Here is an 18,159-nt window from a genome sequence, read left to right on the forward strand (position 1 = left end):
CACAACCACTTCCTGCGAAGTAAGTTGGGCCGAAGGTCCTCCATGTTTCCCAGTTATCCAGATGTGGCCTTTAAATCTTTTGCAGCTGGCTTCCAGCTTCCCTTCCCTGCTTGCCTCTCTCCTCTGAAATGATGACTTAAGGAAATAGGCTTATTTTGGTATAATTTGGATCTTCTTTTTAAGATTATTCACGATGGTGGTAAACATTGTTCATTGCCACCTTAAAAAAAAAAGGAAAGACAAAATAGGGAGAATTTTCATCGTTTTTAGTTAGACATAATCCTCACTTAACGACAGCAGTTCTGTTGCTAAGCAAGGCAATAGCTAAGCCAAAATTTACATCACCACGTCAGGCCCACCTCGTTCCCACTTTTGCAGTTTCACTTCGTATGTATCCAATCCAAAATTACGATTTTAAGAGGTCAATTTTAGATATGTAGATATGTGTGCAATAACCAGAACTGATTATAATGGATTTATATGTGTATAAATATAACTATAATGATCAACTTTGGGTGGGTGCACCAAAGTTTTATGAGGCTTTACTGGTTTCTAGGGAAATCTTTAAAAGCTTTTCAAAATGATGCAGCACTTGATTTAAAGCAAATATTTTTGGACCCCTGGGCTAGATAATTAGTGAATTCACCACTATCCTACCCCAGGATAGTTAGATAAGATAACCTTTATTGTCATTTTTTACTGTGGGCACACTGGCACACATTAAAAATGAAATTCTGTTGCCTGCTCTCAAAAGTGTACAGTACATAACACACATATAAACATGCTATATACAACGTACGTATATACCTACACTCTTACATATGTTGTTGTTAGTTGCAAAGTCATGTCCAACCCATTGCGACCCCATGGACAACGTTCCTCCAGGCCTTCCTGTCCTCTGTCATCTTCTGGAGTCCATTTAAGTTCACACCTACTGCTTCAGTGACTCCATCCAGCCACCTCATTCTCTGTTGTCCCATTCTTCTCTTGCCCTCCATCTTTCCCAGCATCAGGCTCTTCTCCAGTGAGTCCTTCCTTCTCATTAGGTGGCCAAAGTACTTGAGTTTCAACTTCAGGATCTGGCCTTCTAAATATTAAGAGAAAGAGGAAGCTTGAGAGTTCACAAGGTTAATACTGTATGGAACAAAACTGTGACTGAATCTGGACGTTGTGCTTCGGATACCACGGAGCCCCTTCCTCCCCCAGAGGGTAGCAAGGAAAACAGGTCGTGAAGAGGATGTGTGGCGTTCCAGGCAATCTTGCAGACCCTGCTCAAGCATCACTTATAATGTTTTTATATGCTTATATGCTGTTCTGAATGTAATTTGAATGTTCTGAATGTTCTTCTATAGTTCTGAATGTTCTTTGGAATATCTGTTCTTTAACATTAGATTGGGGGTCCCCAACCCCTGGACCGTGGACCAGTACCGGGCTGTGGCATGCCAGCAACTGGTCCACACAAACAAGGAAAACCCCATCCACAGGATGCAGGGAGCACACAAAACCACGCACCTTCCGGTCCGTGGAAAAACCTCTCTCCACATAACCGGTCCCTGGTGCCCAAAAGGTTGGGGACCTCTGCATTAGATGACAATCATTTGAAGCATCCTGCAACTGAGATTTCACTGCTTCTTTTCCAGATTCCTGAAATGAATTCCATTGCGACATCCCCTATCAAGCCCATTCAAGAGGAACATGCTTTGACCCCTCCCGGGAAGGTGATTGCCATTAGTACCAGGAGCCCAGGCTGTGCTCGCAACCAGACTGCGCTTCACAAGAAGACCTTTTCCCCCAGTGCCACTTCCAACTCCTCAGGTGAGTCAGTCATACAGAAAAACCTGTCCACCCTGTGCAGGGTCCATATAGACATGCCCCTCCCGTCTAAATCCTGTGCCTAGGACAGGGGTTGGCAACCGAGGCTCTTTTATGACTCGTGGACTTCAACTCCCAAAATTCCTGAGTCAGCCATGGCTCAGCTTGGAAACCTCTCCCTTTCCCCTCAGCATGGCTGGCTCAGGAATTCTGGGAGTTGAAGTCCACGAGTTATAAAAGAGCCAAGGATGCCTACTCCTGGCCTTGGAAGTCTCCAGATTTTGTATCGCCCGAATTCATTACTCAATTGGGCAAGGTGATCCAGGAGCCATTCCTAAGTTCAAGTTTGAAAATATTGTTTTGTCATTTGGAATTGGGACAGCTTGTACAGAGCTATGGATTTGTCAATCTCCAAGACCAGAACTGAAGAAGCTTTCTTGGGATGAGAAACGAAACGCTTTCAAAGGAGAAAAAAAAACCCAAGATAATCCAGCTGCCTTTTGGAAAAACACCTTTGGGGTCTCCTAGAGCAGTGTTTCTCAACCGTGGCAAGTTGAAGATGTGTGGACTTCAACTCCCAGCATTCTCCAGCCAGCATGGAGTTGAAGTCCACACATCTTCAACTTGCCAAGGTTGAGAAACACTGTCTTAGGAAAGTTGCGCTCGTGATTCTTTTCCCTTTTTTCTTGTGATGCAATTCTCACCTTCCTGCGGATCCATACAGGTTCATGGAAGCGCTTCCGAGACTTTTCCTAATAGAAGTTGTCATGGTCATGATTTAAAGGCTAACCAGCCGATGTAATGTAAGGTGGATGATACAATGATCGGAATGACTCAGCAGGGTCTGTGTCTCTTTAAGACCCTGAGTATAAAAGGGAAGGCTTTTGCTGAAGTGTCTCTCTCATCCATTTACTGCTGTAACTGCTGTGTGTGTTGGATCTTGCTGAATTACTACACGTATGTACATTGTTCCTGGTGTATGATATTATAGATACTGTAAGATAAACCACCATTTAATATAGACCACTGTTTACTGTATTTACTCCTGGGTTATCTCAGCACAAGTGAGACTGTGCACGCTCTGACAGAAGTCCTCTTGGCCTGCCCTTCTCTGTCAATCAACACATGTGTCATTATCCTTTCCTGCCAGGTTTCCGAAATCCTTCTAAACCCCTCTTGGTGGCTAGTTCTTCAAGTTCCAGCAACCCTGATGCAGACGGCGGCCTCTTCGCCATTCCCACAACCCTCCCGCCAAACAGCAGGCACGGGAAGCTTTTCTTGCAAAACAAAGAAGCAGACCTGAGCTTCCGCCAGCGCTTGGACACCATTAGCGTGAGTCTCTGTGGCTTTTAAAATGTGTAAATGGAACACTAACAGGAAAAAAACCAACCCAGCCTGCCTTGTAGTTGGTAAAGTTAAGCAACTCTCAGTTCCAGGTCTCCCTCTTGGTCACGCTGTTAAGATTTCATGGCATTTTATATCATTGATATGTTCTGGGTTGCAGCTGTGTTGTTGGGAGTGCGAAGGGGAAAAAAAAACCTCCGGGTTATCCAAAATTTAGGAAAGAATGAAGGCAGAATTTCAGCCAGTAGGGAATCAAATTGCCCGCTTCTTCCTCTGCTGTTGCTTTCCTGTTTTCTCCATTATCAAAACGTATTTTAAAGTCTTCCTCTCACTTTCCAGGCAGAACCACACAATCTGAAATCACGTTTGTTGGTTTATTAAATGTGTTTGCCGCCCATCTGGCTGAGGGCTACTTCCTGTGTTCATGTGGGAAAAGCGTGCCACCTTTTCCAAATTTCTGATTCTGATTTTCTTGCAGCCAAATATTACTCTGCTGTTTCTGCTACCAAATTAACTGGACATGTTTCATATTCCCTTATATCAGTGGTTCTCAACCTTTTTAATGCCACAACCCCCAACCGGTCGTAAGTCGAGGACTACTCAACCGGTCGTAAGTCGAGGACTACTCAACTGGTGCAGCACCGTTTGCAGAATGGGACTTTTGGCGGGCTCAGCAGGGCAGAGACAGCCTGGACAATTCCTATTGGCTTTTGAAAGCCAATAGAATTAGACTCTATTCAAGAGAGTCTATTCTATTGGCTTTCAAAAGCCAATAGAATAAAAGGGAGGAGCACAGCTAAGGAAAAGGGGGAAAAAAATGGCGGACTGCGTTTTTTGGCGACCCCCGTGAAATGGTTGTTCGACCCCAAATTGGGTCCTGACCCACAGGTTGAGAACCACTGCCTTATATAAATTATGTAGAGCCTTAGAGTCTTTGCCACAAGAGACACTAAATCAGGGCTGTGAAAAAGATCCCATTAACCTAGTTCAGGGATCTTCAAACTTGGCCCTTTTATGACTTGTGGACTTCAACTCCCAGAACGTGCCTGGCTGAGGAATTCTGGGAGTTGAAGTCCACAAGTCATAAAAGGGCCAGGTTTGAAGAGCCCTGTATTAGAATATCGGAATGCTATATCATGAACTACTGTTTCTCTTTAGATGCAATCAGATTTTTTCTTGCCAAAGCCAAGAAAACTACGCAGCAGACACCTGCGGAAGCCGCTAGTTGTGCAGGTAAGAGAGAACCGCTAATTAAAATACATTCTTCACTCGATTGACAAGTGAATTCATTTGGCATGTTTGGGGGGTTATTGTTACTTTAGGGAGGGTTATTGTTTCTCCCCATCCATTTGGACAGAGGTAATTGGTTCTTCCTGTTTGGTGGTTCTTTGCTTTCTCTTGAGCAGTTAACAAGGCCTGTCAGCATGAGGGAGAAGCAGATTGCATGGTCATTTCAGTTTTAGGCTACGAAAAACCAGCCAAAGGTGCATCTCTTTGTAAGATGGAATGGGTCAGATTTGAATACACATTTAGAATTCTTTTAAGGTGCAGACATTTGATTCTCAAATTGTATCCTAAGAGGGATCTTTGATTTTTTACCACGCTCTGTTAAACAGATGGACAGTTTTGGGCCAGATGATCTGTCCTTCCTGGGAGGAGAAGGAATAGGAGAAAGAGTAATTTTTGTACAGGCCTTAGCTCCTGTTTATTGCCAGCATATGGCCTTCAACACATAAAACCTAGAAGAATATAACTCTCCTCATCAAATCAAACTTCTCCAACCCTTAAGTGAACTGAATGCAGTAGGATATTAGCAAAAGGTCCAGGTGTTCATAACTATACAGGTAGTCCTTGACTTAAAATTGAGCCCAACATTTCCGTTGTTAAGTAAGGCAGTCGTTAGGTGGGTTTTGCCCACATTTTACGACCTTTTTTGCCACGGCCGTAAAGCGAGTCACTGCAGTGATTAAGTTAGTGACACGGTTGTTAAAAGACTCTGGCTCCCCCTCCATTGATTTTGCTTGTCAGAAACCGGCTGGGAAGGTTCCAAATGGTGATCACGTGATCCTGGCACGGTGCAACTGTCCTGTCACATGACCATAGGGATGCTGCAATGAACATAAGTGTGAAACCTGGTCATAAGTCCCTTTTTTTTTAGTGCCGTTGTAACATTGAGCGTTCGCTAAGGAAATGGCTGTAAGTTGTTATGGAGAATGTATTTGGAGAGTGTCCATATCATGATTTTATTTATTTATTTATTTTTATTTATTTATGAGACTTATATACCGCTTTAAGTGCGAGCACTCTCTAAGCGGTGTACACCAGTAAGCAATGTATATATATATTTACATTGCCCCCAACAATCTGGGTCCTCATTTTACCTACCCCGGAAGGATGGAAGGCTGAGTCAACCTTGAGCCGGTGAGATTTGAACCGCTGACCTGCTGAACACAGTCAGCTAAAGTGGCCTGCAGTACTGCACCCTAACTGCTGCGCCCCCTCGGCTCATATATGATTAAACATGGACCAGGGATACAATATAAATATTACTCTGTTTTTTTTTTAAGTTCTCTTGCTTTCTTCTTGCAGAGGACCCTGCTTCCTAGACCATCCGAAAGCCCTTCCCAGCATGTGTGCTCCTTTTCCATCTTATCTAACTCCTCCGTAACAGGTGAGCCTCTCGGGCGCTGTGTATAATCTGAGCAATATATTTAGACCAGGGGTAGGCAACCTCGGCTCTTTTATATCTCATGGACTTCAACACCCAGAATTCCTGAGTCAGCTATAGCTGACTCAGGAATTCTGGGAGTTGAAGTCCATGAGTCATAAAAGAGCCGAGGTTGCCTATCCCTGATTTAGACTGAGCTGGGGAAGGCTCCTATCTCCTGTTCTTTGACTGGAGGGGATTAAGAATTGTGGCCCTTTTTGTATGTAGACTTGTCACAGAGCACTTAACAATTCTCACTAGCTGCTTTTCCAACAGCCCTGTGACAGCAAGCCTTCATTCTGATGGTTTTATGTCAGGGGTCTCCAATCTTGGTAACTTTTTAAGACTTGTGGACTTCAACTCCCAGAATTCCTCAGCCAGACAAGGTGCCAAGTGGGATATAACCCCCAAGTGACCTTTTTTTTAAAAAAAAAATTTGGCGTGCTTTGAAACATTCCTGCTGTTTTTGACTGTTTCTTCTTCAGGAAGGGGATCTTTCCGGCCAATCCAGTCTTCGCTGACTAAAGCTGCCGTGTCACGTCCCATTGTTCCCAAGATCCTTCCAGTTCAAGCCACCAGTCGTCTTTCTAGTAAGTCTTCTTTTCCAAAGAAAGTCCAGGCACAGGGAAGTAGAGGTAAGGTTAGGTCTCCATGAATTCGGAGAGCGAAGTGGACATCGCCAACAAATTCGTCGTGCATCAATATGCTTAGGAGGGCACTGACTTTTCAGGTCTACCGGTAAAATACATGGAAAAATCCCATGGGGGGGGAGCAAGCAGGGTGGGCAAATCCACTTAGGGTTAGGTCTCCATGAATTCAGAGAGTGAAATGGACATCGCCAAAGAATTCATACGCATGGAACCTGCCTTATCCCAGATCTTAGTAGTTCTGAAGTAACTGTTTTTAATCTTCCCCCATGATAAGTTTTTAAAGTGCTGGTTATGTTTGCCCGGGTCTCTAAATCCTTTTGAAAAAGATCCTATTAGCCTAGTTTAGGGGTCTTCCAACTTGGCCTTTTGATGACTTGTGGACTTCAGCTCCCAGAATTCCTCAGCCTGGCGTTGGAAGACCCCTGAACTAGTTAATAATTCAGGTGATAGCAGGACAATGGAGATAAAGGTTTTAAGTAAGGTTGAGATAATGAAGCAATGGAAAAAAAATCTTAGCTTTTGAGATAGAGGTAATCTTTATTTAGTGATTGTCTGATACAGCAACCAGTTGAATTAGCGTGATGGTGAAAAAGCAACTTTGCGACCGGTCCTCGCATTTACATCCTTCACAGGTCTATAAGCAAAGGAAAGCCGAGATAAGATCATAAGCACAACGGTCACGGTTTTCCTTAGTGACCTCTTTAAGGATTGAGTTGCCGCTCTTAGTTAAACAAGGACTGCCTATACTGAATCGGTGAACTGTGTAGATAGACGAAGGTGCTATTAAAATAAAGTGTTTTCCTGCTGGTGCAGATGTAACCTTGCAAGAACCTCAGGTTTTAAGAGTTCTGCCTTCAGGAAAATGCCCTTCCTCACATTTGCTTTTATCTGTCCAAAGGCGCGATTGATTTGGCGGCTAAATCGGCCGGTATTATCCCTGGCAGTCCTTTGCCGCTTCTGGGGACCGAAGGCTTGCCAAGTGTTTCCCCGCTCTCACCAGAGGCAGTATCCACCGTGGTTGGAGGTCAAGATTCCACAGTGGCACATCAGAACGGAGGCTCCGTAGCAGCAGTGGCGGTCAGTTTTCAGCTTTACTATAATCTTCTTTTTCTTCTTCTTCTTCTTCTTCTTCTTCTTCTTCTTCTTCTTCTTCTTCTTCTTCTTCTTCTTCTTCTTCTTCTTCTTCTTCTTCTTCTTCTTCTTCTTCTTCTTCTTCTTCTCCTCCTCCTCCTCCTCCTCCTCCTCCTTCCTCTTCCTTCTTCCTTCCTTCTTCTTCTTCTTCCTTCTTCCCTTCCTTCTTTTCCTTCTCCTTCTTCTCCTTCTCCTTCTTCTTCTTCCTTTCTCCAGCTCATTCTATTACAGGGATTAGGCAGCTGTGGCAACATTACGCCTTGTGGACTTCAGCTCCCAGAATTCCTGAGCTGGCCATTCTTCCCATTTAGTGCTGGCTCAGGAATTGTGGGAGTTGAAGTCCACAGGATGTAAAGTTGCCCATAGGTGCCCACCCGTTCTAATGGGATGTTGCTTTGGGCACAACGTGCACCAATTAGATGCTAGGCTTCAAAAACCAAGAAAGACACGTCATGATTCTTACAACCAGGTTTTTTTTTATTGTTGTGGACTTACTGACAGAATCTTGCCAAATCGAAGCAGACTACTACCTGCCCGAAGCATATATTCTGGGAACTAATAAGGAGGGGCTGTCTTCACTCTCTTTCTCTCACATAGGATATCTGGGCTGAGTTGCCTCTTATTCCTCTGGAATGCACCCCCCTCCCTCCTGGAAATCCAGCCCTCTATATTCCATCCCACTAGACCAGGGCTCTTGGCTCTTATGACTGGTGGACTTCAACTCCCAGAATTCCTGAGCCAGCATGGCTCAGCTTGGAAATCTCTCCCTTTGCCCTCAGCATGGCTGGCTCAGGAATTCTGGGAGTTGAAGTCCAACAGTCATAAAAGAGCCGAGGTTGCCTACCCCTGTTCAAATGCCTGAATTTTGATCATGTGACCGTGAGGGAAAAATATCTACATATTTAAACCAGAGGTCTTCAAACTTAGCCCTTTTATGACTGGTGGACTTCAACTCCCAGAATTCCTGAGCCAGCCTGGCTCAGCTTGGAAACCTCCCCCTTTCCCCTCAGCATGGCTGGCTCAGGAATTCTGGGAGTTGAAGTCCACCAGTCATAAAAGAGCCAAGATTGCCTACCCCTGCACTAGACTCCTCCAGACAGCCAAACACCTTTAAAAGTCTTATCTTACCTTCACAACTCCAGCTTTCCCGAAATGGCCTTTCCAGTCCAGACTGACACCTCATCAACTGTTTTAGACATTAATGGTTCTGTTGTTCTACCTGGCAGGATAGTCTTTTCTGTCATCTGTAACAAAGGAGAAGGGCTCCCAGGCTAGCTAGCCACGATAGATAATGGAGATGCTAGTTCTGTTTTCCCTGAATTTCTATTCTGTATCTTCCCTTTTTCTTTTTCTTTTTTCACTATTTATTGGTTAGATTTACTTCCCTTCTGTTCTTTGGAAACTCCTTGGCAGTAGCAAGGCAGGCATGTTAATAAAGCATTAATGTTCCATAATTTCAGCATCTCTCTTCCAGCCGTGTGGCTCAGGCAGTCTTTCTTGATTCCAGGGTTCAAGCCATGAATGTCGGGTTCCTTTCCTTGGTCTACCATCCCAGCCTGAGCAAGAAGCCATTCCTGATGGCTTCCAGGTAAAGTATATTTAATTAATAATTACGTACACTTCAGAACTTAATAGATACCAACGCTGTAGTTCTGATTAAGGAGGCTGTGTGCATAACCAGTACTTGCGTTGCTTGCAGCCTAGTTTTAGACATAGTCATTTTAGAATAGTCATTTTGGAAACTCTTTCATCCCTAAATAAAGAAGATTGGCTAGGCACTCGTCTGAATGTTGTGTGAACTTTTAAAGTCTGTTATTAGATACTCGAACTCCGCCCTCCCCCCAAAAAAATCTATGAACACATGGCACATGCTAGTTCCAGTAAACACTGATAACACTCATAGAGAAGCAAGAATAAATCTTGCTAGATCAAAACGTGAGGCTCAGAGATTGCAAGAAGACAGTTGTGAAGTGCAAACAAAGTGGAAAAAAATACCATCTTGTTGTGAAATTGCTGGTATTCTAGGCTATTGTTTTTGCTATTGTTTTGCTATTGCAACTTCCCAGAATGTGGACCAGAATGTAGAATTTCCCATCCAGCAGATCAGTGAAGTCCATAAATCTGAAAGGCACTCGTGTTTATCTTCTGTCGCTGAATAGCCCAGCATCTAACAGGGATCCCTTTCAGATTTGTGGGCTTCGTTGTCCTGAATTATCAGCAATAATTCTGTTGGAGTCTATTGAAATAAACGTTTCATTGGATAACATACATTAAACAAGACACTTGTATAAACATAGCGGTGAGCTGGAATCTTGGGGGAATCCGATTTCAACCTTGCTAGATACTGTTCTCCAGATCCCACCGTTAGGGAAAGCTGTCAGCTTGGTTATATGCCATCTGTAAAAGGAAAAAACATCAAATTCTCGGGAGCTGAAAGGAGGAATAGAGAAGGGAGACTGTAAGCTAAACTTTCAATCGTCCTCTTCAGGGAGACGATACTGAACTATAGATGGAAAGAATGGTTGCATCTAACGTAAGGAAGCTTTGTATATTTAAGCGCGGACGTAGAGTTGCAACACCCTGACAAGGTTCCTGGTCTTCTGTCCTGGCGTAACAGCTTTAGAAAAGGACATGTTGTTGATGTTACAGTTGTTTACGATTACCGTTTGCTTGCTACCCCAGGGAACACCAGTCCTTTCCCTGCCGGAGCTGCCTAAAACGTCGCTGCGGAATGGCCTTGCTCCCTCTCCGCTTCCCTCTTCTGAGACATCCAGTACCCACCTGTCTCCTCCCAACGTCTCCGCTCTCCTGGACATATCTCTTCCTGGACCCCCCGAGGATGTTTTGTCTCAGGGAGAACCGGCTACACAAATCAGTGACTCCATCATCGAAATAGCCATTAGCTCAGGCCAATACGGTAAGGGAGAAAGAAGAGGCAGAGGAGGCACAAAACGAATGAGTGAGTGAGTGAGATGTCAAAGGTTAGCTGTTCAAAAGATTGCCATAGGTCTGGCTCATCAATGGGTTCTGGTTTTGTTTTTGTTTTTCGACCTTGATAATGCTCAAATGGGCGAGTGTTCCTTGAAAGCAAGAGTGGGGAGCTTGTGATTTTCCAAAAAAGGACGGCTGCATATTTTACACACTGCAGTAACATTTTCCATTTACAGGTGAGAATGTTTCCCTGTCCCCAGCCAAGCTGAACGGCAGCGATAATTCCAAAAGTCTTCCGTCCCCATCCTGCAGCCCCCAGCAAAGCTGGATCGCCTCGCCCAGCCATGATCCACAGTGGTATCCCAATGACTCCACCGACTCTTCCCTCAGCAGCTTATTTTGTGAGTGCAGCCAAAAAGGCTCTTAACAGCCTGGGGGTGGTGGTGATATGACCAGTTTAACCTCATTCTTTTGTCCCGTAACCTCTCCGTTGTCAAAACCCAGATGAGAGATGTACATTGAGCAAGCAGGAGACCTAACCGTACTCTTTTTAAAAATGTGAGCATAGCTACAGCCCACTTAATCAGCAATATTTATTCCACCATTATCCCATCTGGTCTGCTTCTTTTCCTTGGTCCACAAAAAATATCAAATTTTTCATCACCGATAGCCCCCACAGTCAGGATCAGAATTTCTGTTGCTAAGCAAGGCAGTTGTTAATGTGAATCCCGGCAAATTTTAACAACCGTTTTTGTCAAAACTGCTCGACGCATTGTTGCAGTGGTTAAGCCAATTGCGCCATTGTGCAACGAATCCAGCTTCCCCCAGCTAGGAAGGTTGTAGATGGCGATCACGTGGCCCCCTCCTCAGGATGCTGCAACCCTTGTAAGTACATGCATGTAAATACATGCCTGTAAATTCAAGTGCCCAAATTTTGATCATGTGATCATGGGGAACGCTGCAACAGTCATAGGTCTGAGGACTGCAAGCCACTTTTTTTCAGTGCCATTAATCACTTTTGAACGGTTGCTAAGTGAGCGGTTATTAGTCAAGACTACCTGTAGTGCTCTGACCCCAGTTGGGAAAACAACCTGTTATAACGGGCACCAGTTAAGTCAGTGGTTCTCAACCTGTGGGTCGGGACCCCATTTGGGGTCGAACGACCATTTCACGGGGGTCGCCAAACAACGCAGTCCGCCATTTTCCCCCCCTTTTCCTTAGCTGTGCTACTCCCTTTTATTCTATTGGCTTTTGAAAGCCAATAGAATAGACTCTCTTGAATAGAGTCTAATTCTATTGGCTTTCAAAAGCCAATAGGAACTGTCCAGGCTGTCTCTGCCCTGCTGAGCCCGCCAAAAGTTCCATTCTGCAAACGGTGCTGCACCAGTTGAGTAGTCCTCGACTTACGACCGGTTGGGGGTCGCGGCATTAAAAAGGTTGAGAACCACTTAGTTAAGTGCTGCCTCTTGCCCAAAGAATGGGCTTTTTTTCTGAGGACATCATTGGACTTTTCTACTTTGGACTGAGATCGCTGTCTGACATCTTCCTACCTCTGTTTTACAGCCAGTTTCCTTTCTCCGGAAAAGGGCCGGAAAATGCTGCCCACCTCAGTGGGCAATCCAAGCAGCAGCTCCTTGCTGGGACCCAGCCTGCTGGATGGGAATTCACGGGATTCTTTTGTCTCTCGGTCCATGGCAGATGTCGCTGAGGTACAATATACTTTTTCTCGGAGATACGGTGCAGAGCTTTCGGCTGGGGTGATGGCAGAGAGAGAAAAAGAGAGAGTTTGGGATGCCAGTGAAGGTGCTGGCCTAGAAGGAAGGAGATCCTGACTTTCAGCTCTGGCTTTGGCAGACAAGCTGGCTGGTTGACTTTGGGTCAGTCTCTCTTAGCCCAGTCTCTCTTGCGAAGGAAGGAAGGAAAGGAAGGAGTGGAACAAACAAGGAAGCAAGGAATCTAGCAAAGGAAGGAAGGAAGGAGTGGAACAAGCAAGGAATCTAGCGAAGGAAGGAAGGAATGGAACAAACAAGAAAGCAAGGAATCAAGGAATCTAGCGAAGGAAAGAAGGAAGGAAGGAAGGAAGGAGTGGAACAAGCAAGAAATCTAGCGAAGGAAGGAATGGAACAAACAAGGAAGCAAGGAATCTAGCGAAGGAAGTGGAACAAGCAAGGAATCAAGGAATCTAGCGAAGGAAGGGAGGAAGGAGTAGAACAAACAAGGAATCTAGTGAAGGAAGGAAGGAAGGAAGGAGTGGAACAAGCAAGGAATTTAGCAAAAGAAGGAAGGAGTGGAACAAACAGGGAATCAAGGAATCTAGTGAAGGAAGGAAGGAAGGAAGGAAGGAAGGAAGGAAGGAAGGAAGGAAGGAAGGAGTGGAACAAGCAAGGAATCTAGCGAAGGAAGGAAGTGGAACAAACAAGGAAGCAAGGAATCTAGCGAAGGAAGGAGACCTATATAGACAAACAAAGGCCACACATGTGGTATTTTGCATCACTACTCCATCCCTAGCCATCATTCCGCGCACCCCCCCTCCCAATATCGTGCAGCTATTGGCTAGCAAAGTTGCACGCTGCACATCCTGATAACTAGCGTGCCTTTGACCGTATTCTAAACTCCGCTAAGCTCAAGAGAAAGCCAGAAGACCCGGAAATCAACAATCTCTTTTCTTCCCCTTCTCTTTGGTTGTAGGTGGTAGATTCCCAGCTGGCCTGCATGATGAACGAGAACAGCATAGATTACATATCTCGTTTCAACGACCTCGCCCAGGAGCTCGCGATCCCCGAGCCCCCCCGCCGAGAGATTCTCTTTGACGGAGGGAGTGGCGGCCCCCCCATGGGCGACCTCTCTCAGTGAACACATCCCGCCAGCTGGCTGGTGGGCGCTGTTGAATTGGCCATAACGTGGAGGAATGACGTCATAGCTATGCAGCCGATTGGTTTTTTTTATTATTATTATGGTTTTTGTTGTTGTCCTGGCGGGAGCATACCTGACATGAAGAGAGAAGCTTTTTTTGTCTTCGACCTTCTACGGTTCCTGGAAAGTGCAATAGGCTGGGAACAAGGCACTGTGGAGCAGTATTATAGAAAGTGAGGTGTGTGTAAGCTGGTGACAAAGCCGCAAAGTTTACAAGACGAGTTCCGGGTTTAAGGTCTGAGCAAGAAATCTTGAAAACTACACTCTTAGATAGAAAACCAAAACTGTTGTCGGGGTATCCACAAATAAGCTGAAAGTTGGGGGTAAATAGTGGTATGTTTTTATTAAGTTTTCTGTTTTTTTGTTTTTGTTTTAGAACTTCCTCTCCTGATCTGTCACGGTTGTCTTGTTGGCAAGTCAGTTGAGCTGGTATTCCTCTCACTTTCCTGTCGCAACAGAGCAGCTGAATTTTAAACAAGGCTTTTTAACAGAATTCTTTCATTGTTTCTTTATATTCATTAACATTCCAGCAGGACACGAGGGAGGGAGGGAAAAAAACACCTGTTGCTGTTCCATGTTTAAAAACTAGGATAGGGTCAGAGGAAATCTTGGAAGGACACAGGACCTATCCTGCTTCTTTTTAACCTTCTTCCCCACGCTTAAAATTAAAAAGACAGCTATCGCCCGAGGATTTCCATTTTTCCTAGCATGCCAGCTGGGGAATTGTGGGAATCCTTAAATTTGTTGGAAGTTGAGAAACACTCTTCTGGAGGGGGGGGGGTCTTCTAGATATGTTCAAAGTCAAATCCCTTTGAGATGAGTACAATCATTGGTGACGGTCATGGAAATGTCCTCTTGGGAGGACAGTGGTTTTCCTTGTCTTGGGGATGAATTTCCGACTTCCCAGTCTAATCTGCAGCTCGGGGGTTCTTGGTAGGTATTAAATGAGAGGCCTCGTGGCAAAACCAGGGCCATAGACTAGACTGGGATGTCAGCACACTCCCTAAAGAAGATCACGATAATGCACTTCCATTTTGTTGCCGCCTCAAAAATCATGTTTATATCTCTTTAGATATCAGGAGTCAAGCTTGACTTGAAGACACTTTCTCTTTTCTTCTTAAGAGCCCCTTTGATTATTGTGCGTTAGCATTTTGGGGGACAAATCTCTTGGCCACATTTCTGGTTGCAGTTGAGGAATGTTTTTGATCATGTTCTGCCAATGAAAGAAACGGGTACAATTCTTTTACTTCCTGTAGGTTCCTAACGCAGTTATCAGTTTTACACCAGGGTCTCTCCATCTACAGTCCTGAGGTCTGTAGATGTTGGCCTCTTAGCCGTCAGAGCTTGGATAGCAGGTAGCCTTCACTTGACTTTAATTTTGCAGCCATCAGGAGCCATCTAGTCCAGTGTTTCTCAACCTTGGCAACTTTACGATGTGTGGACTTCAACTCCCAAAATTCTCCAGCTAGCTAGCAATGCTAGCTGGAGAATTCTGGGAGTTGAAGTCCACACATTGTAAAGTTGCCAAGGTTGAGAAACACTGGTTTCTAGTCCCTCTTTTTTACCGATTGTTCCAGATTATACAGTTCCCTTACTTGTTCCTCTCCCACAAGCCGAGCATTTCTAACCATCATTCCCTTATGAAATGCTGTTTACCTACAAGCAGCCCCTCTTTGCAAGCCTGTCCTGTAGATGTCTCATTTTTCTTCAGATGTTTGACAGGCAACGTGACTTCAGACCTGGTCCACAAGGTCTACCTTGCTTTTGCCCAAACTGACGTCAAAAGGGAGCGAAAACAGTGCTGATCAGGAGAGGCATCTCTGTTCCTGGGATTTATCCCTAATCCTCTTCTGGCATCGCTCCACGTTTCTTCGCTCTGCCTTGCCGCAGAACTGGAGGGCCTCTCCTAGCTGCAGTGTATTTGTGACGTGAGTCCACCTGCCCTTCTTTAAATTAAGATGCTCTCCAGATTCTGCAGAAGCTGAATGGAAAACTGCTGAGATCATGCGTACCTCTGGGGCTAATTATTATAACCTAATCATCTGATATCACTGCTCCTTCCAAAGTTGCAGTCCTTTCGAGTATTTCGCCGTAACTGATAACTAAATGGACTCTTTTATTTCGGGCCAAAACACCCTATGCAGTTCTGATAGCAAGGGGTAACAAAATAGTGGTCCACAGAGTTCTGACAGTCACAGAGATTCTCTCCTTTTAGCATACTGGATCGGCATGTATCCAGATAGCATCTGTGATTTAGGAGGCATTTTAGCAACTTAGCTTAGATCCCACACTGCCAGAATTCACTTATTGCACTCGTGCAGTTTTTGCCAGGCTCTTGTCTGATAAACAACATTCCCCCCCTTCCCCAGTATCCTTCAGCTCTTTTCAGTTCTGTGTCCCGAAGACAACGTTTTATTCAGCGTGTTTTGTTCAAATAAAGCAACCTAGGCCGACTCTTTCCGTGATCATCATGCAGCTTGCACTGTGATTTAAAGCTTTTATGTGGGTTTTTCTTTCCTCTTAACTACTGGGCTATTTGACATGGATATTTTAAACTCAAGTTTATGGAGCCCTTTTTTTTTATGTCTGTCTGGAATATTCACCTGCCTTGAAGTGGAATCAAAAATCCTACTCGGATACCAGTCCTTGGCGATCAGTGTCCCTCACGACGCCAGCTTTCTCCATCCATGAAAGCAAAGAATGTCGTAAGAACTATTAGGGCTAGACAGTTTTTAATACGGTTTTGTTGCCGGAAACATCCAGAAGTAAGTAAACATTCACAAAGCAGCTCCTTTCCTAATACTTGACAGTTTAAAAGCAGTATCTACATATCAGCTTTAGTGCTTCTGAAATTCTCTGCAAATGACACTGAACTTCCTTCGTAAAGTCTTAATGGTCTCCTTCCCTGTTTGTTTAGTGGTTTTTGTCCACAAAAATTTTAAGAAAAAATCCTTTTGTGGCCTTTTACGTCTTGCATGTTACATCTGAAGTCAAGAGCAAGGACAGCTCTGCTTTTAGGACTGAAGAAAAGGAGAACTCCAGTGATCTCAACTCCAGCCGTTTTGCTGCAGTGCTTATTTATATAAGTGATTTTAATTCTTGGGAGCTGCTGGCCTTATGGCTGCTGTCGAGAAAGATCCTGATTGGATAAGCGCAGGAGACCATTCTGAGCTGTTCCTCTGGATCCTTTTGGATCCAGAAGAATGTTAAGTTTATGTGCAACTAATAGGGAATTTGCAGGCACGGCTGCGTCTAAGTGGAGTCACCTTGCCTCTTGTTTTTGACTGGAGGTATTGAAAGAAAAGGCTCTTGCGGATGGCCTGATTTTCATTGGTGCATTTGGTTCTTGAAAAGCTTTTGGTGTCCTGTGTTCTTTTTCCAATCAGATGGATGGGTTGATGTGTGTCTTTTATAAATGAGAATGTATGCAGTGGATATAAGCTTTTCTCGTAGGCCGACCAGACGGGGCACTGGGAATCGGAAGCGTTTGCTCCTAACCTAATGTAAAGTTTCAAGATTGTGGGTTAGGCGTTTGTATCTGCCCATTTTTTGAGTGCCTGGATTGGACAGTAGTTGATGGTCTTGCTTGTGCATTGCGTTGAAATTGGCCAATCGCTCAAACATTGACTTTTAGTTTTGATCAATGTGGACACAGTTCATGAGGAGTTTCCTTCCACATGACGTTGGTTGGAATGAAATTCCCTATGAACTGCATCCTAATTATCTCACACTTTTGTTCTTTACACAAAAGAAATTGGCATTATGTAACCTCTCTGATTGTTAACTTTATTGCTTTCTTTAGCCAGCTTGATTTCAGTTATACCCATAAGGATGGCTTGTCTTTGACTTGACCAGTGGTGGGTTTTTTAGTATTGCATTTGGGATTTGGGTTATTTTTTTAAATACACAACACACACACACACACACACACAATACTTGTATGCTTACACAGAGAAGACAGCTGAATTTTTAAGGAAGAAACGGCACTTTTTTTTTTGCGTTAACCCAGCCCTTTTTAAAGCTTTCCTTGTGACCTGTAAATGCTAAATAATGAAAATGTTTGCAAGCACTACAGCAATGAGTTATCATGAGTTGCCAAAATGTGACAACTGGCTTTTGAGCTTGTGCATTTGGCAGCAGATGATGTTGCTGTTTCTTTTAATAATAGTTAAGCCATATCATCTTAAAAAGTTTTTTGTCTTGTTTTAAAATGTGAATTCGTTTTTCAGATAATATGCATATATAGCGTATGTATAAAGCAAGAATGCCTGTCCTTAACTGATTTATTTTTTTGTACCATATTGTAAATTATATTATTTATTCTTTATCGATTTTTGGAAAAAGGAAAAAGGTGTTTGGGTTATTTAATATAATATACAAAAGTTAATTTCCTCTGTTTTCAATTTCCAATTCAAGTTGTAAAGTTGTTTTTATGATTGTCCATAAACACTTACTAATCCTTGGTCTAATCTGTGTGTCTGAGAAAGATATTTGATAATCATTTTTCTTCCTATAGTTAAGAGTTCAGAGATGTTAGAGGTGATTGAGGATTTCTTTGAGGATCTGTGGAAAAATCAGTATTCTATTACATTGGGTGAAATTGAGTGTAGAAATGCCCTGGAACTTTTAACATTTGAAGCATTAATTGCTAAGTTCTTCTATTTCCTGTTT

The 18,159-nt window shown here is 43.9% G+C and overlaps 1 protein-coding gene across 4 annotated transcripts in view; it reads left to right on the forward strand.

Annotated features, from left to right (window-relative positions):
• CRAMP1 (cramped chromatin regulator homolog 1) overlaps positions 1 to 17,957 on the forward strand; it is a 40,973-nt gene extending 23,016 nt beyond the window's left edge. For all 4 annotated transcript variants that reach the window (XM_039360723.1, XM_039360722.1, XM_039360721.1 and 1 more), the window contains 11 exons: positions 1,641 to 1,815; positions 2,963 to 3,144; positions 4,315 to 4,389; positions 5,746 to 5,827; positions 6,349 to 6,453; positions 7,412 to 7,590; positions 9,152 to 9,232; positions 10,327 to 10,561; positions 10,812 to 10,976; positions 12,139 to 12,284; positions 13,264 to 17,957. In XM_039360723.1, coding sequence (XP_039216657.1) covers positions 1,641 to 1,815; positions 2,963 to 3,144; positions 4,315 to 4,389; positions 5,746 to 5,827; positions 6,349 to 6,453; positions 7,412 to 7,590; positions 9,152 to 9,232; positions 10,327 to 10,561; positions 10,812 to 10,976; positions 12,139 to 12,284; positions 13,264 to 13,428 — 1,590 coding nt within the window. In that variant the 3' untranslated portion in view covers positions 13,429 to 17,957. The remainder of the gene's footprint in view (positions 1 to 1,640; positions 1,816 to 2,962; positions 3,145 to 4,314; positions 4,390 to 5,745; positions 5,828 to 6,348; positions 6,454 to 7,411; positions 7,591 to 9,151; positions 9,233 to 10,326; positions 10,562 to 10,811; positions 10,977 to 12,138; positions 12,285 to 13,263) is intronic.
• The last annotated feature ends 202 nt before the right edge of the window (positions 17,958 to 18,159 follow it).

Source organism: Crotalus tigris, unplaced genomic scaffold (genome assembly GCF_016545835.1).
Source record: "Crotalus tigris isolate CLP2741 ecotype Arizona unplaced genomic scaffold, ASM1654583v1 scf7180000019173.45859301935:6455823, whole genome shotgun sequence".
Classification (NCBI taxonomy): domain Eukaryota; kingdom Metazoa; phylum Chordata; class Lepidosauria; order Squamata; family Viperidae; genus Crotalus; species Crotalus tigris.